We start from the raw sequence: 25,400 nt of genomic DNA on the forward strand, positions 1-25,400 counted from the left end.
AAGCAAAAAGTGCTGTTCCTTGGCTAGCAGTGTTCATTCTTCCTTACAGTCATTTTTTACAGAGGACGTGGTAAATATTACCTTTCAGATGTTAGATGAGTTTTAAACCTTCAAAAAAAGTTTTAAACTCTCTTCAAAATATATCCAAAGTAATGTGACTGTGCTTGAGAAGAACACAAGGTTGGGGAGAGCACTCAAGGGTGCAAGGAGAGTATTTTTACTCTTTGTATTTGTTTGCCAGTGATTTTCAGATTTCTGTTTTCTGACATCACACACTCTTACGGTCTTTCTATGGACAACCATACATTAGCTTCTGCTGGAAGCCTGTAAATCTGGACTCTAACTCAGTCCTCAGCTAATGTTGAGATCTTGTGCAACTGCAGTATTCTGTGCTTTTCCCTTCAACAATTATCTTGGGATATTCAGGCTGTTCCAGCACATTAGAAATGAACAGCTAATTTTTCATGTTTCCATTTTTTATTTGCTCATTCTCTCAAAGTTTTCATCTATTGGGATGAAGTTTCTTTGGCTTTGTTAACAGTATGGTAGTCTTTCATATTATATAAGCAAAATGTGGATGGAGATGTTAAGGTGATGGGGTTTGGCTGGGAGGGCAAAAAACCTGCTTTTGTCTCTTCCTCCATCTCTCCTGAGACTTCTCAGGTTTGAAACTGGGAGAGTGATGTGAGCAGTGGTGATTGGTTTTATGGAATTACCTTTTCAGTTGGATTTTTCTCTCTATTCTAAGAGGAATAGTACTTGCATACGGTGCATGAACAAAGAAAGAGATGTGTAATAACTTGGAATTCGTTATTTGTTTCTCCTGCAACGGATGTACCTCAACACTATGGTTCAATGAACTAACAGTTTTGGTTTTGCAATGTACAGTCCCTGAGTTGTCATATTGATCTGGAAGCATAGGCCACGTAATCGGATACTGTGTTTAAGTTCTGCTTCAATGGAGATTTGGGGCATATTATTGTATACAGTTCTTCAGCTCTTGCAACTTTTTGTCCTCAGAAGGGAAGTAGAGAAAAAGAATGGTGTATTACAAATGTATGTGAGCTTATTTGAATACTAAGCACGTGCATTTACTGAAATGCTTACCAAGTAATGTGCATCTATGTAAAAACCTTGATACGTTATCTGCAAGGATGCACTCACTGATGGAGGGAGGTCAGAGATGCAGATCATGCAGTGCTTTTTAAAATCTCCAATCAGCTGCACGGAATTCAGCCGGCGCCATGTATTCAATCTGTTTTCATCTGTCTGAGAATCCCTTTTTGGTTAATCATTCAGTATGGTCACGTTCTTTTCTGACAGCAAGGATTAGGTCTATAATTATTGTTCATGCCTCTGAACAGCAGTATCGTGTCAGGGTCCTGTTGTTGACTTGCCTGCTTCATCCAATACTATTGCAGGCACAGATTAATTCTATTTTTAGCCTGATTTCGCAGAAAGCAAGGTGTCTCAAAGCTTTATCTGTTCCATTCTTCATCCCTCTGCAGAAGTGTATTTACCATTTGACCAGTTTCAGACAAAGTGGACAGACATAGAATTTTAATAGTCAGGTCCCTGCCACTTCATGAAAATAGGTAGCTGGGCAGCTGAATAAGACCTATCTTTTTCTTCAAGACCCAGCAGTGGGAGGGCATTGTAAATGAAACATTTATAAGACACCAGAGCATCTAGTTGCAAAATGTCCGTGGAAACCATGATTCATGTAGAACTATTTTTAAAGTATTGGTAGAAGAGAATTACTTCGGTGAGCTGTCATCCATCTAGGGTTTTGGTGAACCTAAAATGAGATAGGGTAGTTGCAGAACTGCCAGGAGGATTTTTACTGAAAAGAAAATAGTTTAGGATTTTAACTTACTTATGTGTTTAACTACTTCATTATCAATGCCTGATTTTGCATGATCCACATGGTAGAGATTCATTTAGCTCTTGTTCCTCTTTGCTGTGGAACAGACAGGGTGCAGAGAGAAACAATGAATTTGTATTCCATGATCATGCATTAACTGAATTCAGTGGTCTGTTCATAAAATGCAATAGCATTATACTTTAGTGCAGCTAACTGTGAGGAGCTATGAAAAGTAATATCTGGAAAGAGAAAGAGAAAAGAAGGGAGAAGGGAAGATTTGCAAACAGCTGGTTTACAGAGAAAACAGAGAATTACACGCAACAAGAAAATTAAGTCATTACTGAGCAGACGACTTCTGAAATAGATATATAGAGGAAACAGAAAATCAATCAGCTTTCCATTATGAAGGACTGTTCAAAGAAGTGAGGATAAAGAAGAGCTCTCTTGGTAGGTGACAAGGTGAGGTAAACAGACAAGAATGCAGTTCAAACTTGCAGGGAATAGCAGTCAGCTACAAGACCTTTTTTTCCTTATCTTATTTCATTTTGAGAGTAATCATAGTGAGACAAGAAGTAATTGAGAATGTAGATTCATTTGAAAGTAAATGAAAGTGGCTTGCATGGTTGAAGTATTTTTTTCCAGTCTTTCAAAATGAAAGACGACAAAGTCAAAACCTTATAGAAATACTTATCAGTAAAGCTCTAATGGGAATTTTGGTACATACTACCATATGCTATTTGGAAGATTCAGGTAATAGATATTCCAAGCTATGAAACAAACTACCCAGTGCTTATTTAGGTGGGAAAGAATAGTAAAAAAAAGGGCCTGGGAAATTCTAAGTGGGGTATAGAGCAATACCAAGGAAAACATGTGATTGCTTCTTCTAAGTCTGATGTTGAAGTACTGTACTGCCAGTTTCTGTGTGTGTGTATGTATGTATATATATATATATATATATATATGTGAGTGTGTGTATATATATATAAACCAGACAACTGTCAATAAATACTAATAAATTGAAGGGGATATGTGCAAATGAGACCTATGATCTCAGGGAATATTTATTCTTTGTGTTGTTCAATGGAAATTTGGGTCAGAAATTTTTCTCTTTGCTTCTGTGCAGCGTTGGCTTGTTTTGTCTCCTTCTTCCCTTTAACTGAACTGTCCCTGTCTCAGCCTGTGACTTTTTTTTTCCCCCTTATGTTTTCTCCCCATCTTTGAGGAGGGGGGAAGTAAGAGAGCAGTATGGTGAGGTTCAGTTGGCCATCAGTGTGAAAACACCACAGCTTCTTAGTCAAGCAAAAAGTGGCTTAGTTAGAAATGGGGGAGAATGGTCATATAAACAAGGTTTCAGCAGGAAAATCAGTATTTTAGCCAAGAAATGAATCTTTTTGAAGCATGTGGTGGAAGCTTTATTACCTTTCAAGCAAACGGACTGGTCTAAAGTAAAAGTATTGATGTATCTCGGACAGCTGTAATCTGTACAAGAAATGGACTGTGACACTTACTAGAAATGTTCGTCTCTTAAACATTATGCTCAAAAAGTAGAGTGCTTGTTTTCTCTCAGTAACTCAGTGGTTCCCTACAAAAGGACAGACAAGATATGCAAGTTCATCAAGCACCTGGGTTAATGTCCCATATATCATGATGGACATTTTGTCCAGACCTCACGTAAAACAACTGATTTACTGTATATTCAGTATTAGTGGTTTTTACAGCAGTTACTAGTGTGCTATAAATGTCATCTCTGATGAATTTCTTCTCTTGGAGTGACTTTTACAGTCCACATACATGCAAATTTGGTCTCGATTAGATGGCCATTTCCAAACCTGAATAGCAGGGGTTTTACTGTTAGCAGGTAGGAAGCTTCATAGTTAGTTAGGTTGAACGATTGATATGAGAATCAAACAAGAACACTAGTGCATCTGAGCAGAGTGTTAAGGAAGCTGAATGAAATTTGAATACAAATGCAAATATTATATCGAGTGTCTGGCTCTTAGAATAAATAATAAAAAATAAAAAGGATTTAGTATAAGCTGGCATAAAAAGAATACCCTTTCCTGCTTCAAATTTACTTCTTGAACCCAATTGTTTCATATTTATAACACATGTTGCATAATTTCAGTAGGAAATTATGTGGGCCAGTAGGAGCAGATTTCTTTACATGGCAGATCTCTATTCAGAGCTCAGCTTCACTCTTTTATCCAGTATATTTGTTAGACTACAAATGAGATGTAATTTTTGAATTGTGTCTTTGGGTGAACTCAAAGCAAATGAAACACTTCAGAGGTTAGGGTTAATGTCATGCAAAGAGACTGTTGAATTAAATAATGTATTAAATAGTCTGCTTTTCCTGTAACTCATGTTGATGTACCTGCTTTCTGTCTCCTTGCATTTGTGATGTTGATGGTAAGCAAAAAAAAAAAAAAATCACCAAGGTTTGTCTGCTGGCAATTTAATAACAAGGCGTCTTTAGTATGTAAGTTGTACACTGTTGATAAATGCTGATGGAGCCTGTCACTGCTGAGTGTTTTGGAAACAGTACTTGAGATGAGATTAGGGTGATTTTAAACATCAGAATGATTGGAGGACCTTACAAGAGAAGCGTAATAACTGTGCAAAAATAATTGGTTTTATCCTTAAGTGCCATTTTTGGGCTCAGAACAATTCTGAAGTCATGTGTCCAGTAGTCTTAGTGCTGTTCCATTTAGCAGTTTCCCAAAGTGCTTGACTTAGAGCAGAATTGACTGGTGCTGACAGAGTTGGTGAGTGGTGCTTGTTTTTTGCAGAAAAGTTAGTTTTAACACCAACCGTGAATGGACGAAGCATGTTCATTGCTGCCAGACTTGTTCCAAGTTGGAAATTTATGCCTGTGCTCCTCAGATGCTTTTCCTTTGTAGTTAAATAGTTCAGTTACAAGCTTGCTTTGCACAGAATGATGACTACATCCATTTTAACCTGATTTTTTTTCCATTCCTTGACAATGTATATGAAAAGTGGATATATTACCTGCCCTCCATATCCAAGTTTCATTAAAATACTACCCAGCTTAATCTGTAAGGCAGTCTGACTTGCCATAATATCTAATGCACGTTATAATTACTTTTTATGCTTTTCCTGTCGTAAGTAATCAAAATCAATTTACTGAAAATGTGTTTTGGTGGAGTTTGCAATGGGGAATTGCTTTGCCTAAGGGCATCCAGGTTGCCATGACATTGTTTCAAAAATGTCCTTCGTTTTCTTTATTCTTGTAGAACAGCTGTAATTTGCAATTGCAGTAAATGGCAGGCAGATAACTATCAAAAAAAAAAACCACAACCAACCAACCAAAAAAAAACCAACAAACCTGAGGTCTGCCAATGGTTCCAGAAGTGAAGATTTGTTTTAATTTATTAAAAACCCCAGATGAAAGGGGACGGGATTTCTCCTCGTTATGAGAAGCATATAACTGGTTCTGAAAACTTGAGACAGCCAGAACACCACTGTGCTTTTGTACAAATTAGAGCTACATAATCCAGTGTGCATTTGGTCAGGTCCATTGACCTCACTTGCAAATATCATTCATGCTTTGCTCCCTTATAACATGACAGACATGGTAAATGATTTATTCTGCCCCACTTCATTACCTGTACTCCGTTAACTTATTTCCTAATGTGGGAGAACAGAAAGTGTCCTTTTAAAACAATAGCAGAATGCTGTTATGCTCTGGTGACCCATTCAGCAAATGTTGTTGGATGCAGAATTTATGCACTGATCCAAAAGCGATGAGGGTCAAAATAAGTTGTTGTTTTTTCCAGTCTATTACTTGCATCTGTTGCTGAGCATCTCTTTTGTTTTTTACCATTTGGGTTGGACTGCGAGTGACTTGTAATGTATAGCTTGTCTACATAGGAGTTGCCTGCTAATTTGTAGGTCAAGTAGTGGTTTCTGATATCACTGGAGAGTTCTAAATTCTTCAGTCTCTTCCTCTCTATCCTCAAGAGGGATCTCGTACAGTTGTTTAAATCTGTTAGAATGGCCGTCGTGCTAGAATTCGTAGCTGTTAAACTACATTTTTTTTCTTTGCAGTGTTCTCCTGTTAGCCCCGCTTTTAGTTTAGCTTTTAGCGTTTTTTTAGGCTATTTAGGAGAATACTCAACTTTACCTGTCTTTTATGCTTCAGAGCCCTCTGAGAACACTGTTTCTTTGCAGTAGCTTCTTCTCTTTTGTTCACTGCCATCTTTGCCCTGTGATTAAGGCTTCCTTATGTTTCCTGCTGTGATGAAGAGTAAGGTGGTTTTTTTTTTGTTTGTTTGTTTGTTTGTTTTTTTGTTTTGTTTTTTTTTTTAAAAAAAGAAAGCTCAGGGGAATAAGAATGCTGCGTTCATAGAATATGGAGTTCATAGACTGGATTTTCCTCAAACTGAGGATAAAATGCTGAATTTCCACCAAGATTCTGGAAAAATCAACCCCTAGTGCTTCCTCTGGTCACCTTCTTCCTCTTCAGAGTCTTCTTTCAAGAGTGATAGGTTTTTTGTTTCCCTAATATCGTGTTATGAACCATTGTTTGTGGGGTAAAAAAAAAAAAAAGAGAGAATGTTGGTAAGCATATACATTATACCTGCTGAATACTTTGCAGTGACTTGAACTCTTAAGCCGTTTCTCAGAAATGGGTAATTGCTTTGCGTTATCTTACTACTGTTAGTAGCACACATGGGTATAAAAGTTCTCCTTTCGTACTACTCAAAAAGAAAAAGAAATGTTTTGTTTGTTTTTTTTTCCTCTAAAAGAAAAAAAAAGGTTTGTATAGCCTTTTGCTAAAAGGCTGTACTTCTATTGCTGTGCTTCTTTTTATCACCTTTTTGGAAGTGAAGGAAAAAAAAAATAATATAACCTTCTCCTGTTGGAAGAAATTTCCTAAGTAGAGTAGAAAATCCCATCCTTGGAAGATGCCCCATCCCTGGAAGTGCTCAAGGCCTGGTTGGATGTGGCTTTGGACAACTTGGTTTAGTGGGAGGTGTCATTGCCCATGGCAGGGGGTTGGAACTGGACGGGCTTTAAGGCCCCTTCCAACCCAAACCATTCTGTGATAAAATTATCTTTGCTTAGGAGATTAATCAAAAAGTTACCTTTGATTTATATTTGTATTTTGTTATCAACAGCTGCAGTCATCCATTTAAGTATGGTTCAGGTAACCTTTAGTTTTATAAATACCAAGAACAGTTTGACAGACCAAGCAATTCAGAGTTTTGTAAAAGCCTTTAGAGTTCAACTGATTGATATCTAAAGCAACTTGATTAGTTCACAGCCCTTACAACCACTATTGTAGCCATGCTGGTAATGCAGATTTGCTTAGCGTGCTGTAGATGTCTGATTCTTCCTACTGGCAACAGAAGTAGCACTGAATATTTTTTTCTTTACTATTTATTTTAAGAATGGTACTAAGATTCATTCTGAGGTGCTTTAAGAAAAAAAAGTAAGATTTTGAAACACAAAGGAGAAAGCAAGCAAGACTGTTATAATAGTTTTTCTTTTGTTTTGTTTTTGTTTTGTTTTAAAAGGACTAACCAGCCAGGAATGTTCACGAAGAAAGAATTTGATCAGTTGGCCTCAGCAGTAGACAGCTTCAGTCTCATGACATACGACTATTCAACACCACAACGGTAAGACTATTAGGAAAGAATAAAACAGTAAGAATATTAGGAAAAACACACTGAAGGAACTCATTTCCATTTACGCTGCTATGAAATATACAATATGAGTTGTTTGTTTTTTTTTTTTCCATAAAATCGATGGTGTGTGTTAACTGTATCAGATAGGAAAGTTTTGGATTAGTAGTTAGGATAGTTGAGTTTTGAATCAGCTCATAACTTGGGTTTAACTGCAGCGAAGATCTGGCACCCGGTATTGTGAAGGGCTTTGTACCTGAGCTAAAGAATTACTCTTTTACTAGTACTGTGACACTTACTTTTTCCTGACTATGATATTTTGGTTTTAGTTATTTGGCACAGTTCTGCACAATGGTACAGAATACTCCAGTACATATCATTGTGGGGGGAAAAAAAAAATCGCAAAATTGACAAGTAATTTGTCTGCTTCATCCTGAGGCAGTGGACTGCCTTTGTCAGCACTGCTAATGTGGACATGCTTAAATGAGTTTTTACATTCCTTCGCTAGCCCCTCCCTTGTACTTTTACAGCTGTTGTGCAGCAGTTCAATGAACAAGATCAGGGAACTGATCTAACTGAAAAACAGCACAAAACCCTGCTTTTGTACATAGATATTCATTTTCAGGAGCTTACGATTTTTAATCATTTGCAAGTGGAATGGTGATCGAGTTGAGGAGTCCTTGAACTCGGACTCCTAACGTTACCATTCTTGAAAAGCATGGTTCATTTCACCTCCAAATTGCAAGTAAGGATACTTTTTGAGTTCCAGGGAGATTCTGTATATCTTGCTTGAAGGTGGCTTGTCCAGAGTTAATATTTGTGGTAGACTGGCAGATTTAGAAATGCCATCGCTTTTGCATGTGTTCCATCACTAAGATATCTGTCACCCATAGTATACTAGCACTTTGATAGTGTCTAGAGAGGTTCAATAGAAGAGTACTTTTGTCTCTTCTGAAATTTACCTTCTTCTTTCCTCTCTCTCCCCAGACCCTGTCTCTAGATCTTCCAACATAGCACCCTAGGGGAAAACAATCATGGGCAGTAAAGTGTACTGAAGTTAAAACAGGCTTTTGTTACTCTCTCCTACTGGAATATGAAGCATAGAGGTAACCATTTTAGCTTTCCTCTAGGTAGATGGGACATCTATGAAGATGAAGTGTTAAGGGCTTTCACACAGGCAGTGCAAACCCATTTGGAACCCTGGATGCACTTTGAGTTGTACACTATACTGTAGGCTACATCTTTCCTGTGTGGTGAAGCTGCACCATGCTTTATACCATGTTAAAATTACAGGTTCTGTTATGGTACAGTCACACCTTAATGCTTTTACTGCTGCATTAAGTTACTTAGATCTGGCTTGGAACTGCTATTTCTTTGTACTTTGAAGTAGGAGAGGGACAGTGTTCAGTTAACACACTCATTGTGTTTGAAATAAGTGTAGTTTCTGAGAGAGGTTTTGGAAAAAAATCTTTTTTTTTTTTTTAAATTTGCTTTGATTGGTTTGAGTATACTAAATGCAGGGTACATACAGCAAAATTTCTGTACTATATTAGCACTTACAGTTTTAATGTTACAGATATCCTGAAGACTTTGAGCAGATGATATTGATATTTATAAGTCTGGACTATGCTTTTACTTGTATCATGTTAGTGAATGTTTATATTAAAGCCTGTTGCTCTATTCTCTGAGCTCGGGAGAGAGTGAGTCTGGTATCTCGATGCTGTATCTAGGATAGTTCAACTAGTCTGCATATTCAGGTGCTGCTCTCTAACAATAAAGCTTTTTGTTGCTAAGCAATTGCCCCTTTGGAGTTTTATCCATAAATAAAGTGTACAAATGTTAAGCAATCTTTGAAACTTGTATTGCTTACCTGTCACTGCTTTTATAGTTCTTTCTATGAGTAAATGATGGATTTTGTCCCAGTATATTATGCTGGCGTACCGTAAAAACACTGAGGATGATAGTGGAAAACAGCTGGGCCAAGCTTAGTGATGGAAAATGTGCTAGGTGGTAACTTCTTTACCCACTGTAGGAAGTTTCATGTAGACCTTAGAAATGAATGACCTTTTAGTGGGACAAGCATGTTCTGTGCATCAACAGTTTTAAGCCACTGAAGAATGTGCATTGAATCTTTGTAGGCTTGTAGGTTATTTTCAATGTTTTTTGTGTGCCATAGCTTTCTCTATAATTGCACTCTGCAAAAAGAGAGGGCTGATGAGAATGAACATGTGCTTTTTCTGACAGCATGATCGTGTGTTTTTTGTGTTTTTTTTTTTTTTTTTTGGCTAACTCAACAGACCTGGTCCAAATTCCCCGCTTCCCTGGGTACGAGCCTGTGTTCAAGTACTGGATCCTGATTCAAAATGGAGAAATAAGATACTTCTAGGGCTGAATTTCTATGGCATGGACTACTCTGCTTTGGGAGCCTTGGGGGAGCCAATACTTGGTAGAAGGTAAGACTTTTCTGGATATAAGTACTTATACACAAGATTCTCACAAACTTGGAAATTCAGAAGCATTCTTGTTTAGAAATATGAATGTGTTGGTAACATAGAAATGGCAAAAGTGATAAATTTGTGCATGAAATAGTACCTCACCATTTAGAGTAAGATCAGTTGTTCCTTGTACAGAAGTGCAGATAGATGGCACAGATACCCTGTCAGAACACAGAAGAGAGAAAAAGGTTTGTGTAATTTTCCTTCCTTCCTCTATCCATGTTTGTACACTCAGTTTGTCATCTTTGTGTTACAATGTTCTACTTTATTCTTTTATATTCTGTATCATTTTTGAGGTTCATTCAGGTGACCTAAAGATTTTTTCCCTCAGCTCCTGATGTTGTTACCTGTTACTTTCAAATTTGATATTAGTTTCAAACAGCAATATGCTACAGTGTTTCTTTTGAGTAGAAAAAGCTGCAGTAAGCTCACCTGGAGACAAAAATCTATAAGAAGATAAAGGAAAGTATTCCAAAGACAGCCTGAAATTTTATATTGATTCTCAGAAGATAATGGTTGTTTTAGTTTTGGGTAATAACAACATGGAATAAACAGTGAGCTTCACAGAAATACAATACGGGTAGAGTGCATCAAGCCAGAAGAGAAAGCAAGGAAAAATGTGAATTTGGCAGGAAAATCAGGTTTGTTCTGAAATTTGATATTAATTTATAAAATTAAAACAAGACAGGTAGGTGGAAACAGACCTTAAAGCACAAGAGATGATCACTTTCATACACAGATTACTAAGTGTATTATATCATGATATTTCAATATAGTGTTTAAAAAAACAGTTAAGCACTGAAATAATATCTGGTGTGGATTGTATAAGGTAAGGTCCACTTTATGTCAGTGCCTTCAGTTACACAAGCACTTTGTCATCATTTTACTTGCCTGCGCTGTCTTCATGCTTCACTTTGGCCATTTGCTGGGATATAATACTGTTGGCATAGTTCTCTCCGCTTGCTGAGTTGTATGAGTCTGGCTGGATAGTTGAAAATGACTACAGGGTGAAGGGCGTAGAGCCATTATCTACAGTGGAAAGTATACGGAAAATATATCAGAATGTCTTCTGTAAAGTTGTTTGTAAAGTGGTTAGGCAGGAGCTATTTTAGTATTTAGTCAAAGCACAGTTGGTTTGCAAGCCTAATTGTATAAACTCGTTTACTCTGAGGGTGATGAGGCCCTGGCACAGGCTGCCCAGAGAAGCTGTGGCTGCCCCATCCCTGACAGTGCCCAAGGCCAAGTTGGATGGGGCTTTGGGCAACCTGGGCTAGTGGGAGGTGTCCCTATCTGTGGCAGGGGGAGGGGGTTGGAACTGGATGGGCTCTAAGGTCCCTTCCAACCCAAACCTTTCTGTGATTCTTTCAAACTCAGCACAATTAACGTAGTTTCACTACAAAATTTGCAGTTCCTTTTGCAGGTTGGAGTGTCACTAATCTGCAAAGTAAATGAATGTTGGTATTTCCTGAACTGCAGCTTTTGCAGTGAAGTTTCTTCTAGAAAACATACTGCACACTAGAAAAGTGACTACTTTTACTTTGCACAGACCTTTCATATCCTGGATTATATTATAGAGTAATTGCATGTTAGTTTTTAGTGACAAAAATCTCCTAGCTAATAGTTATCTGTGATTAAATTAATTTTTAGTGAAAGACGTTGTTTAGCTCTTTGTAGGTGCACAGTATGGGACAACATGTTTTATATGAAGCATATATCTGTTAACATGTTCTTCATTAACAGGCCATGTTACTGACATTTTACATAGATCTACCAGAACCTTGCTTCTGGACAAAGTCTCTGTGTCAGAGACTTTGAATTTATACATAAATCCCATTAGTTTTCACTTGCTGCCTTTCCTGTTAAGCATCTGTCCTTGGTTAAGCTTGCTTTTCCAGAAATATGTTTCGAGCATGCACACTTAATGCATTAGTCATTGCTGTATGTGTCATATATAGTAATGTGATAGTAAAACAGGTTCAATTAAAATAGTTTCAAAGTAGGCCAAGCTTCTGAATTAGAAGGGGTAAAAAAGAGTTCAGTGTGAAATAAGCTTTCTGCCTCTTAATTGGTAATGGGCTGCTTGTAAGAAAATCTCAATTTCTAGCATCTGTGAGTCTTTGAAAACCGTCCCTATCACATCCAATTGAAGAATCCCACAGTGGGCATAGCTTATTCAGAGGCTCTCCCTCCCTCTGCAAAAGCTTCCCACTTATTCCATTGTTAATACTCCAGCTTCATAAGTATTCTTTTTTTATCTGAAAAGACTCATGTCTGAGGCTGATCTTTTTCTTTCTCATTTTTGTATCTGCTTCATACTATGTAAAAAGTTGTTCAGTGTAAAAAGGGATGGCTTGATTATTTGCTTCTTACCTTCAGTCCTGATTGAATTTGATCTTCTATTTTGGTGGCTGTAATCCAGTGTTGGTCATGTAGTAACTGCTGAAGGTTTGAGTCATTGCTGTTTTAAGGTACCCTCTATATGTTGTATGGATAGTGATGTTAAGCTAAAGTACTGTTAGTAAAATTATTTTAAAATATATTCAGCAGAGTATTATATGGGACTATCAACTTCTTCATTGTAGGTTTTTCTTCAAGTTTTTGCAAGTGAAATTTATTGCACATGCAGGTCTTCAACAGGCTAGTGCTTAAAATTATTGGCATAGCTTATATATAGAATTATGTGCACAGAGTGCAGAAACCTTTGCTGGTTTCGTGTTTGTGTTTTTCTTCAGAATAGGAATTATGTGATGGAAAGAGATTCTGAAACTAGGCAGATCTCATTCACTGAATGTTTTCTTAGTTAAGAAGCTCATAGAACAATTTTCAGTAGAGTTTCTATTTCCATGAAATATCTGGCTGTTCTTATTGCAGCATGCAATCTGAAGGTAGAACTACTTGGTTACCATTTTGCTGAAAAGATGTACAGACTTTCCATATAATATCCTTTTTCTTCATACACACTGTAAAAAGTAGTATGTATGTGTGTTTGTGCCTGTGTGTGTGTCTATGTATCAGAATTATACAAAATGAAAACAATTCTTCTTTCACAGCCCAACGTAGCTTTGTCTTTGGGAGTTTTTACAGTAGGAACTACAGCTTAGGTTGGCCCTAACAATGTGTTCATCTTTCACTTGCAGTGCAGCAACAAGTATTATTTGTTAATACAGTGAGTCTCTCAGAGATGATAGCACATTCTTGTGCTTTAATCTACCAAGTACCATTGTTGTTTAGCTGCAGGGAAGCTATGTTCCCATGTATATTTACTTCTGACATAATTTGTATGAAATGCTAAACTGAAGTAAAGGTTACAGGACTATGATTCCCCAAACCACCTCTAGTGCTTCTGGCTATGTTTACTGCCCTCTGGCTGTCAAGAATCAGGTTTCTGAACTGCTAAGATGTAGTCATTAAAACTTACCTCTGTATTAAAATCCTGTCAGAACATAACCAGCTGGTGTGACTGGCTTGCTGCTCTTATGATCATTTTGTTCCGGTGTGTCCTCTGATATTATTGAACCTGACAATATTTCTTCTTCACCTCAGAAGTGTATGTCTTGGGTAAATAATTCTTCACTCTCCCCCAAAGCTTAAGAAATTGTTCAGCCTTTCTACAGAATCTTTACCCCTGAGTTCTTGTTGATACCTGCAGTAGGTCATCAAGCCCCTCAGTCTTGCAAACTTCTTTCTTCCAAAGTACTCTTTCCCCCTTTAGCTACCTGCTCTTAAGAATCTCTTAATCATTAGAATATTGTATTTCAGTTGCAGTAATATCATAATAATAATGCAGCACTTAGGTTAATTTGGGAGCATATTGTGGTATTAAGAATTTATTTTAAAAGCTCTATTCTGATTTGTACTAAGGGTTGATGTACAAAATTGAAGTGCCTTCTTTCCTTTTGATAAAGAGTTTTGACACAGAATTACGAAAAGCAGTAATGTTACAATAAATACTGATTACTTTTTATATAAGGCAGTGGAAAAATTTCTGTTAAGAAAACGAAACAGCAAACATCTCTCAAGGCCGTGTTTTTGTGCCCAGTCATTTGGGCAGGAAGGAATGCTTATGTTTATTACGATTCTAGAGAAAAGCAGCAATGACAGCAATAAAGTAAGCAGAATTATTTAATTCCTGATGGAAGGACTTGATAAATGAGTCAAGAGCCAGCCTGTGAAATGTGCAAGATTCTGAATAGGCTTGGAGTAGTACTTAAAGAAAATAGTAATGGAGCATATAGCTCCAGAGTCTTTGGAGTAATAGAAGTGCAAGTGTGTTCCACAATATTAACAGCTTTTGTTTTGGGCAAACAGCTTGTTTACACCTAGCGTTATAAAGCAGGTGATTGAATAAGGTTTCTGCTGATAACATTCAATAGCAGTATAAGGTCCAATGAATTTTTTCATCACATTTTTGAGACATTTCTGAATATTATTAACACCAGGAAACAGAAGGAGATTTTTTTTTCCCACCGTTAAATTTTGTGCCTGCTTTGGGAAAGTGAGTCTGGAAATGCTGAGTAACAAATCTTAGCTAAAATAGCTGTGCGCTAAAAATAGAGTTGCATTTCAAAATATTACTAAATTGGAAATCAAGGCAGACTTTTTCTTTTAGAATAAGATACAATATTACAAAACCTATTATAAATGCGTTACTTGGAAACTGAACGGAATGTACAAGATTATGCCCCAAATGTCTGTATATCCTCAGTAGTTGCCTCTTACTTACCATTTGAGGTATGTCATTTCCATATTTAAATCTAGTGTAGCTTTTGTTATCTATTTCAGAAGGAAGCTGTCTTTGAATCTCTTCATATATCTTATGTTTTATGAATAGATTCAGCTTTTTTATTTACCTGCCTTTATGGCTGGGGAGCAGAAAGAAAATTTGTCCAGAGTTGTATTGCATGTGCAGTTCAAAGTAGCCACATTGCCAGGCTTAGATCAGGTACATGTACTTCTCCGTTTGTGTGTGAGAATATAGATTGCGTGACAGGGGTAATGTCTGTAGGCCTGGATGGTCCTACTGCCAGCCTCAAATACTGGGTGGGGGCAAAAGAGGCAGGTGGTACTTGTGATTTTTTTTCAATATAAATATGAATTATTTACTAAGATGATTAAACCCAGAGGAGGGATTCTTTGTATTTAACAAAATGTAGAGACATCAGTATTTTTACAAGATTTATTTTTCTGTTTGAGTGAAAGCAAAACTTCCCTGAGTCAGCAGTAGTGTAAGTGAATACAGGCTTTGAGTCCCAGGAATTTATTTTCCTGTTCCGCTTCTAGCTGAGTTGAGGGTTAGAGGTCTGTGCTTAATACGCTGATCACTTGGAGCTATAAACCTGACAAGGTAAAAGTCAATGAAGCTGTCACTTTCCATGTTCTTGCACTGCTTTGAATTAGTTCTAATGGATTTAGATATGGTTATTTCACTGAATTCTTCATTTTATAGTAATGAGACACTAGACAGTTTGAGGAAAACTCAATATAGAGGTGGAATATATTAGAGTATTGACAATGTGAGTGAAAGTTATGACCAAATGTAGCAGTATGTGTGATACTTTTCCTGGGTTAGAACCAATTATACTCAGGTGTATTTTAGCTATTTTTTTAATTGTTCTATGCAAATCTAATCATGAAAGAAAGCTGATGGAAGCAGCAAACCAAAAAGCAGCTTTGTCTTAAGAAAATAATTAAAATTTAGGTCAGGAGAAACTGAAGTGCTTGATAAGTCTGAATTAAATATAATCTCTTTCCCCAGACAAAACAAAGAAGCCCTGCACCACTGGCTGTAATGTGTCAAGCTCACAGAGAGCACCATCAATAAAATGAAATCAGATCTGAAAACATCTACAGAAATGTTTTCTTGCTCCTTACCCCTAGAGTCTTCCTTGAGTAAATCCATAATGAGAATATTCAATCATAAGATATGTCTGGAACCCTGTTGCTGACTGGCACCATTTATTTAGCAATGGCATTAAGAATCATTGAAAATCTTTGTGGTTTTGTGTGTGTGTATATGTCTTGGTTGTGTTTTCTTTTTACAGCAAGAGTATGGTATTGAATCGTGAACTTGCCTGAAGTAAAACACTGGCAGTTTGCAAAGAAAACATTTGCCATTATTTTTTCATGAAATGGTCATTATTATGCTGCATAATAGAAGACCAATTGCATGTTTTACTATGTACAGTAAGATCTTCCAGAATAAGTATATTAGGATCCATTTTGTAGTCCTGATGGAAAGATATATATATAAAGGAGTGTGTTCGGAGTGTAAACTTAAAATATTGAAGTGGATTAGTAGATAGATGTAAGCAGTAGGGAGTCCAGCAGAAGATGAAACAACTTGTTCAGAAGGCCTCCTCAGTGATCTTGTACTTGAATAGGAAAAGATGTGATCTTTTAACTACAGTAAGGAAAAGTCAGTGTCTTCAAAAATGTTAGTAATTTTGGAGCCTGGAAAAAAATTTCTACAGCTGTCATGGTGCTGTTTGCCCCAGCTGACATTAATATGTGTAGTTTGACATGGGCTGTTGAGTATTCTAAGTTCTCTCTCTTCATTCACTTTCTCCAAGTTCACTGCAGTTATTAAAACTCCCTTCTTGCATTGTGCACAACTGAAGCTGACTGTCTCTTGTTTTACATGTTAACTGTTTGTCATTTGAAATTTTAGATTATTTTTGTTCACGTGGATCTGATGGGAAGTTGTTTTGGGAGTTTAAACAGTGCTTATTTCTGGACATTCTTTGTAAGGTGAATGAAGTAGTCCAGTGTAATTCACTCTGATACCTATAGGGGGATTGAAATTGTAAGAGAGAGGTCTCTGAGGACAACATTTGCTGCGTAAATGTTTCCTTTTCCTCTGCGTTTTTGCTAAATCTGTATTTCCAATCAATAGGCCTGATAATTAATTGCTCATTGCCAGAGGAGCAAAGTTCCCCCCATCCCCTCCAAAGCAAACTGTAATTAATAAGACTAGAAACATAGTAGAGTTTGGACAGCAAATGATAGGAAAGTTTATCCAAAACAGGCATCTGTGCAGAGACCTGTGTTCTTTTGGCTCACTTAAAATAAAAATTCAAGGTTATGTTTCTGAAAGAAAACAAACATGCTGGTGAAAAGGCAGAATTTTTAATAGAAGTAAAATGTTCTTTTTTATTTTCTTTCTCAACTGTGCTGTCGACTTTGCTGTGAAACCTTAGCAACTTATTTAATCTCTTTTCTCCTTTATTTGAACTATCAGAAAAGCAGACGGATGTAATTTAGTTCTAGGGGTATTGCTGGTAAGAGGTATGCATTTGAACTTTGGCAAATGTTGAGATTTTTAGTGCAGTGTGAAACAACTTGGAATTAATTTTGATACGCATTTTTTGCTCTTGTAGCCCTTCTGTATCTAAATGACATACCCCAATGTAAAAAGACTGTGGTACGTTGTTCAGAGCAATGGTAAATATTGGTAATGCACAATTCAAGAGCACTGGGCAGTGACAGTGTAATAAATACTGGGATGTCAGCTGGAGAACTTTAACTGGGGTGAGCTTGTTTTTTTGTTTGACTTTTTTAGTGGTGTTAGAAGGAACATCTGATCTTTTTGCTGAAAGCAAATACGTTTTGTCTTACCCAAGAATAGCTTTTCATCTGGTTTCTTGAATCAATTTAGTCATATGCATTTAATCAATTATCTAATTAATCCTAGGCATTATCATCTCGTGTTCTTTTCTATTCCTGATTGTTCTGGTTTCTCTTCAAGGTTCTTTCTGCTACCCACACTTAACTGCCTTGCATATTACACCTTCAGACTCATTAGCTGTTTGTCTTAGTTAATAGCTAAAGATAATCTTTATGAATAGAGTCACTTTGCCCTTTGTCTCCAGACAATTTCACTGCAGGGAAGATTTTTGACAGGTGGAAAAAAACACAGCAAATCTTTTAAACAAGTAAAAAACCTCTACCAGGTCTTCTGTAAAGCTGGGGGAAGAAGAGAATGTCATTCTCATGAGGAATAAGCTGTACTTTTGCTTCCTAAACATGTTTCTTACCAACATTGGTTCCACATAAAAATTTCTGGGAGGCAAGTGACTGTACAATAATCATTTCATGAAGTAATCCAGAGAACTCAGCCTTCCTCCAGCAGATAGCAATTCTGCCTCTTGTTCCCTTGTTTCTACGGTTGCCAGGACTACTTAGGGAGAATAAAGGGAAGTCACGGAATATTCTGCCGTATTTGATAGCCTGTTGAAGGGAGACTTTCGAACATGTTAACACCCTTTAAAAGAATGAAATGGGAATGCAAGAATTGGGCAAGTGAGATTTTTGTTGTTTTAGTTTGCCATTATTAAAAATAATCCTGGAACACTGTGCCACGAGGGATCTCCGTTTGGACTGTGAAAAATGTGGATGGCTATGAGAAGGTGAACATTTGCAGCTTTTTCATCTTTAATAGTATTAGCTGGCAGTATTTTCCTCCATTATAGTGAAACAAGGAAAGTCATTTTACAGTGTCCTCCTTGTAGTAGAAGGTTGTCTCAAATATATATTCAACAAAATATTACATCTACAGATTGTTCTTATTTTGCTACCTATTTTTAAGTTAGTTTGATTAGATTCAAAGTTATTTGTCTTTTTTCTGTTTGTTTACAGTGTTAGGTTTGAATGTTGCCCATCCAAGAAAGAATAATCTTTGTCAGCCGAGAACATACGATTTTACTTTGCTGCAGTAGTGGAGGTCCATTTTGATGGGAACAATACTGTTACCAGTGTTGAACATCTTGTTATACTTGCATGTTCTATTTAGGCTTATTATTTGATGTGTGATTTTCTTCAAGTATGTACTGAAAATCTTTAAAACTTCTACTATGTCTTCTATTTTCATCTCTTGCAAAGTTCACCATACCCATGGATGATCTCTTATCCCGGTGCTAAAGCGTGTATTTTTGTTACAAGATTCTGTTCATAATTCCAAATCTTATGTATTTTACAAGCTTGTAAGGTGAAAGAAAACGCTATCAGACTAGAATGTTTCAATCTGTTAGGACTGTGCCACTTTACAGAGTGGTTTAAACCTTCTCCTAGTATAGCACCAGTGAAAAGGGATGTCCCTGGCCCCAGAATTGGAGTTTACTAACCCAAATAAGGAACCTGAGCTCCCGCAGAGTGAATGGAGAGCCTTGGATTAGCATTTGTAATTTAACTCAAGATCTGGTGAAGGAGGCAGAAGAGCATGTTAATCTTCAAAATAAATTGGAAATATAAATCAAATATTTGAAGTATTACGAGACTTTGGATCACTACAACCTGCTTCTGTTGAAAAGCAGCTTTATTCCAGGCAAGAATCAACTTAAAAGGAAGCTAAGCGGAGAGGCGTGAGAGCAGGATGCTAATCATTTACAATTGAAAAGTAGAAATATAACATTTGAAAAGCAGTAAGACTGGCTGAATAACTTGCGTAAAATGTACTTATTTACCCATGTTGTGGCACTGTTAAATTGTAGGATCATGTTTCCAATTGCTAGGAAATACAAATTGTATAAAAACAAATTCCAAATATTCGTCAGAGTAGTCTGTCAAAAAAAGGTGTGTTTTGAGGACATTACTGTAAAGTAGATTATGTATTGAAATGCTAACTGACTTTTGAATTGCCAGTGAACACTAATACCACTTCACAAACGTTTGGAAGTTTCTCAGTTCCATTTGCTTTGAGGTGTTTATGATTTTTCATTTGTATATATATTCAGATATATATGTACTCAAATGCATTATTGGATTTTGTTTGATGTATTTCATATCTTGAGTATTCTACAATGAGTCATCCAGATTAGTACTATTTTCCTTCGTTTCTTAAAGAAATGAGGCTTATAACTCGTGTTGTCTCTGCTGGTCATCTTGTCCACACTGTTGTTCTCTGCAGTGCTTTTTGTATATATGGACTAATTTAAATCAAATTTGACAGAGGCTGAAGTTCTCAAAGATGACAACTTTTCTGAATGTGGGTGGCTTAGTAGAGCTGTAAATCACAAGTTATAGCTGTAAGGAGAGTAAGACTACCTGCTCTAAGCTATATCTGTTACTGGTTTACAGAGAATCCATATGGAGCTTAACTGGGAAAGGTTTTTTACCTGGCTAAATGAGAATCCAGCTAGAGATGGGAAATGAGACTTCATTGTTGTGTGAGGCATGAAACTGCTTGCTATACCTGTAGACCTTGTAAATTGTGTACTTAGTTGGGTTGGAGTATGTGATGTCTGTGCATTTCTCACAGTGTGACTCTTTGGGTGTGGTTTGCATGAAAACTGTCAATAGTGTTTTGGTGGCAGGTAGATTTCTAGGCCTAGCTGGTGGGATGCTTTCTGCTTGACCATACATAAATTTGGCCAAAACACTTCGTTGCTTTATGCTGCTCTGAGAGTCAAGAAGGGGATAAAAACACTTGCTATGAAGTTGCACAGCAAGCAGTGTTCTGCCAGAAACAAGTTAGGTCAACATATTTGCTTAATACTATTTAAACTGACAAGAATGATACCCAAATAACAAGCCTGTCTGCATGGCAACTAGCATCAGTAATCACACTTCAGATTACCTCAAAATTCCTTTATTAGTTGATGAATCAGATACAGACTTCATCTTTCAGTTGCTCTCATTAAATTATTGTCTCCTGAGGAAAATAGTACTTACACACTACTTCCATCAGCTCTTCCTGGTACTCAAGCTGAGCAGTTAATCCACTTGAAAGTTTCAACAGTGCATAAAAACAAAATTTTACTCGGTATTACAAATTCAGAAGAAAAAAAGTTATTTTGCAAATGTGTTTTAGATAAGGCTTGTTGTTGATGTATTATTTCTCTCATGTTTGGGAACTATTCCTTAAAAATGGTTGGGTGCCACAGTATAAGGACATAAAACTATTAGATAATGTCCAGAGGAGGGCTACCAAGATGGTGAAGTGACTAGAGTCCTTCTGGGTTCCTTCCTACTTGGGGGATTCTATAGTTCTGTGATACAGTTGTATTTGATAACTGCCTAATAATACATCTGTATCTACTAATCAGTAGATTTCAAAGGAAAGATTTTAAATTTTTGCCTGCCTTTTATGGTGTCGATTTTTTTTTCCTTGCATCCATAGTGCTGGTCTTAGTGCTTGTTGAGAGACGAATGAAATCTTGTTTTTTCCTTATTAGTTTTTCATCTTTAAAGCACACCATTTTCCTAAATGCTTACTTCTGAATAGAGGAAAGTATTTTTTTTTTAATTACTTTTTTTCTGGAGTTCTCTCATACAGCATTTGCATTGCAGTAGCATGTAGGAAACCTAGCTGTGGACCATATAAGCATGGTACAAATGAAAACTGTACTGTCTCACCCGTAGTGATTTCATCATGTATAGAAGCTTCACTAGCACTAAGTAATCTTTAAACTGGTTTTCATGTTCTTTTCCCCATGAAGTCTCCATGTTACATGGCTGCAAACTCTTACTGGATTTTTACATTCCTTAAGGAAGAAGTAGAATTTGGGAGGTATTAAAAAAAAAAAAAAAAAAGCTGGGGGGGGGACCAGGGGGACAGAAAAAGGCAGACAGTAAAAAAAAAGGTATTTTCATCACATTCAAATAGCAGGTAGTTGAAGGGAGTTGTCAGTGAAGAACAGTACTTAGCCAGAATCATATTGCTGTTTTTCAAATGCACATACCATTCTCAGAGAATGAAGGCTATTGATTTAGTAAGTAATTTGCTGGAAAGCAGGGAAACCGTGGTAATTCTGTTTGTCTCTGTCTAATACATTTCCCCACCCCCCTTTTATTTTTTTCTTTTCAATACTCTAACAGATGCTAAGGTTAATGAATTTTAATTTAGAATTGGCCTCTTCCTTGGGCTGCTGACAGTCTCTTCCATGCCACAGGGACCATTTTGTCCCAAGTCACTTTGTTTCCGTACGAAAAGGAATATCTGATGGAAACTTCTTCGTAAATAAGTGAACTCAACTGGAACACAGCCAAACACCATCAGAGCTGGCTCCCTGAATCCCAGTCTTGTGTTTCACCGTAGTGTGAGAGATTAGATTCATTAACCTCTCATTAGAAACATGTCAATGTTAAAATCCCATAGTATGCTAGATTCAGCCTATTAGAAACCCCAAAAGGCCAGTTAATGTAAAAGAATTAACATTTCTCATTCCAGAAGTTATTAGTATATTCCTCATTTGGCTTGGTTCCATTTAATTGATGTAGTAACTTGTCAGGTGCTTTTTTTCTGTAGAAGCAGCTGAAACTATTAATCCAGAGCTATATTTGACTAAACAGCAGCTTTCATCATAGTGGAAAATACAAACACTTCACACACAAATGTTTAATTCCTTATTACATTTTTATAAGCATATAGGGAGCATATTATATAAGCATATTATATATCATAATATAATATATATTTTAGATATCAATTTGATAACACTTGCAGGAGTTCTTTGCACCACCTCAGTGACAGAATTTGCTATTTACAGAAGGATATTAAAGGCTTTTTGAGCAGATCTAAATGCATCCAGATACTTAAGCAGTGTGTTTAATTCCAGGTAGTGTTCAGAGTATGAAGGGAAATGAAACATCTTCCCCATTGCCTTTGACCTTAGGAGCTTTTGCCTCTAATGAGAATAAGTACTGCAAAATCATGTGAATAAGATTAAACTTATGCTGTATCAGTGATATTAGATGGGTTCTGCTCAAGCTTGATACAAATACTAGTTAAAATCCATAAAACAAGATCACCCTTTACTGGCAATACATTTTTGTGTGTATTCATCTGCTACTGGGAACAGAAAGACTAATGTCCTTTTTTGTGCATACTATAAGAACCGTGAAATGATGCTTTTGAATCACTTAACTTCATTGCTGGAAATGGAAAACAGTATTTATAAAGAAGGAGTACTGTTCTGTCTGTTATGTTGAGCTACAATCATCAGACACCATTATTAAGACATTTGGCTGCTATTTCAAAGTAGCATTTAGTGAACAAAGTACAATTAGTATGGAAATACCTTAAGAAATATAGGTAAAAGTCATTAGGGGCCTGATAGGTTTTTGCTAGTTTGAAGTATTAAAGTCCATGTGGCATCCATTAGTACATACATCTTTTAGTAAAAGCATACATCTTTTTAGCAAAATTTGCTGCTATGCATAACCCCTTTGGATCACTAAATGAAAATGTAATTTCTGCACCCAGATCATGAATTTAGGACCTAAATGTACTTTATCTCTGCTTTAATTCTGAGATTGTTACTAATAAGAGCAGTTAATTGGTTTGTTCTCCCTCTTTCTTTGCAAGAAATGCAGTTTACCAGGAGCTTCCATCAGACCCGAAAAGGAAAGCTTTATGCTCACACAGCATATCCTGCGGTATCATGTGGGTAGTGGGTTTCTCCCAGCGTCGACATGATTATGTGTATCATTCTTAATGAGTTCCTTTGCAGAAGTGTGCTGCGTTTCAGAATGATGTTTTATAAAGCTCCGTGAGATTTGATGTTGAATGTCATTATCACTAATATGGTTTTAAGGACCTTAAGTCTCAAAAGTCTTTCTTGTTAACTGTAAACACCTTCTGGTGCTCCACCTCTGTAGTTTTCACAAAGAGAAGATACTTTTGAAGTTGCTGGGCTTCTCTGGGCTTTAGACTTTTTTTTCGTTATGAAACAAACCGAAGTACCAGTGGTACGTAACCATACATAACTTAGTTTTTAAATTGCAACAAGTGGTCTCTCAAAGGGTAGTATATACTAGAAATGCACTTTAAAAGATGCAGCAAACGTCTTGTTTCCTTCATACATACTATAACAAGTATTTTTCCCATTTTCTATTGCATCATCTTCAGGGGGTAAGGCCTCTATTACACATAGTATATTATGCTGAGAGATGAATTGAAAGGAGATCATTCCTGACCTCTCTCTGAGTCACAGTTCATCTTTAATTTTATATTCTTTCACCTCTAGACAGCCTGAACTTCTGGATATAGCACTGATGGCAACACATGCTGATTAATTTTGCCGTGACCTCTGAATATCACAAGGCCACATCATTTTCTTTCTCCTTCTAGCACCTCATTCTTTTAGTGGTACTTCATTGCAGCTAAGAAGGTTCTTCAACATGATAGTGAAACAATGAGCAGTGTAATGTGGTGAAAGTATAGGTTGCTGATCATAGACTCTATCTGCAGTTATTAATTTCCATGAGAGCTGTGTCTGCTTTAGATATGTGTGAGTGGGCATCGTGACTCCCTATCTAACAACTATTTTGAAAGGTTTGAGAAAGATGAGTTGTCCTCCGGGAATACCCTTTTTAGTTTAAGCAATTGTCAGATTACTGGTTTTGTTGCATGTATACTCTTACAAAAATCAGGCAAGTCTAGAACATGTTGTTGGTAACAGGCACAATAGTTAAGTCAGTTGCACAGAACATTTTAATTCACTGTATGACTCATCTGTGCTAGTGAACCCATGTATGTTGTTGAACGATGCACACCCTTAATGCGAAGAGAGGAAAAAAAGAGGTTTCCTAAGAGAAAACTTCAGGATACTTTACATTCTACCGAAAATAAGAGTAAGCACTTTCTTCAAAGGTGTCTTTGTCAGGACTTGTGTATTGGCTGATTTTCTGTTTCCTTTTCTGGTCTTCCTGAGTGTCGCTGCTAAACTCAGTCTTGTTTCCTTCACCTGCAGGAGAACTCATTTGTAAAATGAGAGCTGGCTGATCCACTTGTGTACAGACTGCAAACTGTGATCACTTAGCGGGTCACTGCAATGTTTCTTGCCTAGCTGAAAGTGGAAAATTGCTTCCTACCTGTTGGGTGTCCTTTAGATCTTTGCTTTCCAGCTTAGGTAAAAATATGTCTTGCAACTTTGACTTGAAGACCTCTATTATTTCCATCAGTGATGTTTACAGGGTGATTGATTCATAACCTGGCAATTGTTGCTAATCTAATGGTTCTGTTTAGTTTCCCAACAGCTCTGTTACAAAGCCAAGTTGATATATGCAGGCAGTAACTGTTACAGTGACCAGGTCACATGCAGTGTTTATAAATTAATGCAGATCAGCTGTATGTCCTTTACAGCCACTAACCAACAAACACATTATTGTGTATTTTTAGAGCTAAGGCAACTCTAGCTTTCCAGTGGCTGCCTACAATCTCATTTTCAATTATTTTTACATTTGGTACTCATTCTTCATAATAGATGATTATGTAAGCTTTCTATTTCTGTCCCATTCTAGCCGTGGCATATGAATAACTTTTAATAATCTCTAATAGCAGAGAAATTGCAAATATACACTTCAGGGCATTTTCTTACTGAGATTTGCTAATGTCTGCAATTCATAAAGACCTCAGTGGTCAGACTGATTGTTCCCCTTCTGTCATTCAGCCTTGCA

General features: G+C 36.8%; 1 protein-coding gene across 3 annotated transcripts in view; it reads left to right on the forward strand.

Moving 5' to 3' along the window:
- Nucleotides 1-25,400, forward strand: part of CHID1 (chitinase domain containing 1) — a 102,077-nt gene that overhangs the window by 35,981 nt on the left and 40,696 nt on the right. For all 3 annotated transcript variants that reach the window (XM_035552194.2, XM_035552195.2, XM_050711229.1), the window contains exons 9-10: nt 7,405-7,506; nt 9,810-9,965. In XM_035552194.2, the coding sequence (XP_035408087.1) occupies nt 7,405-7,506; nt 9,810-9,965 (258 nt within the window). The remainder of the gene's footprint in view (nt 1-7,404; nt 7,507-9,809; nt 9,966-25,400) is intronic.

This window comes from Cygnus atratus, chromosome 5, assembly GCF_013377495.2.
Source record: "Cygnus atratus isolate AKBS03 ecotype Queensland, Australia chromosome 5, CAtr_DNAZoo_HiC_assembly, whole genome shotgun sequence".
Classification (NCBI taxonomy): domain Eukaryota; kingdom Metazoa; phylum Chordata; class Aves; order Anseriformes; family Anatidae; genus Cygnus; species Cygnus atratus.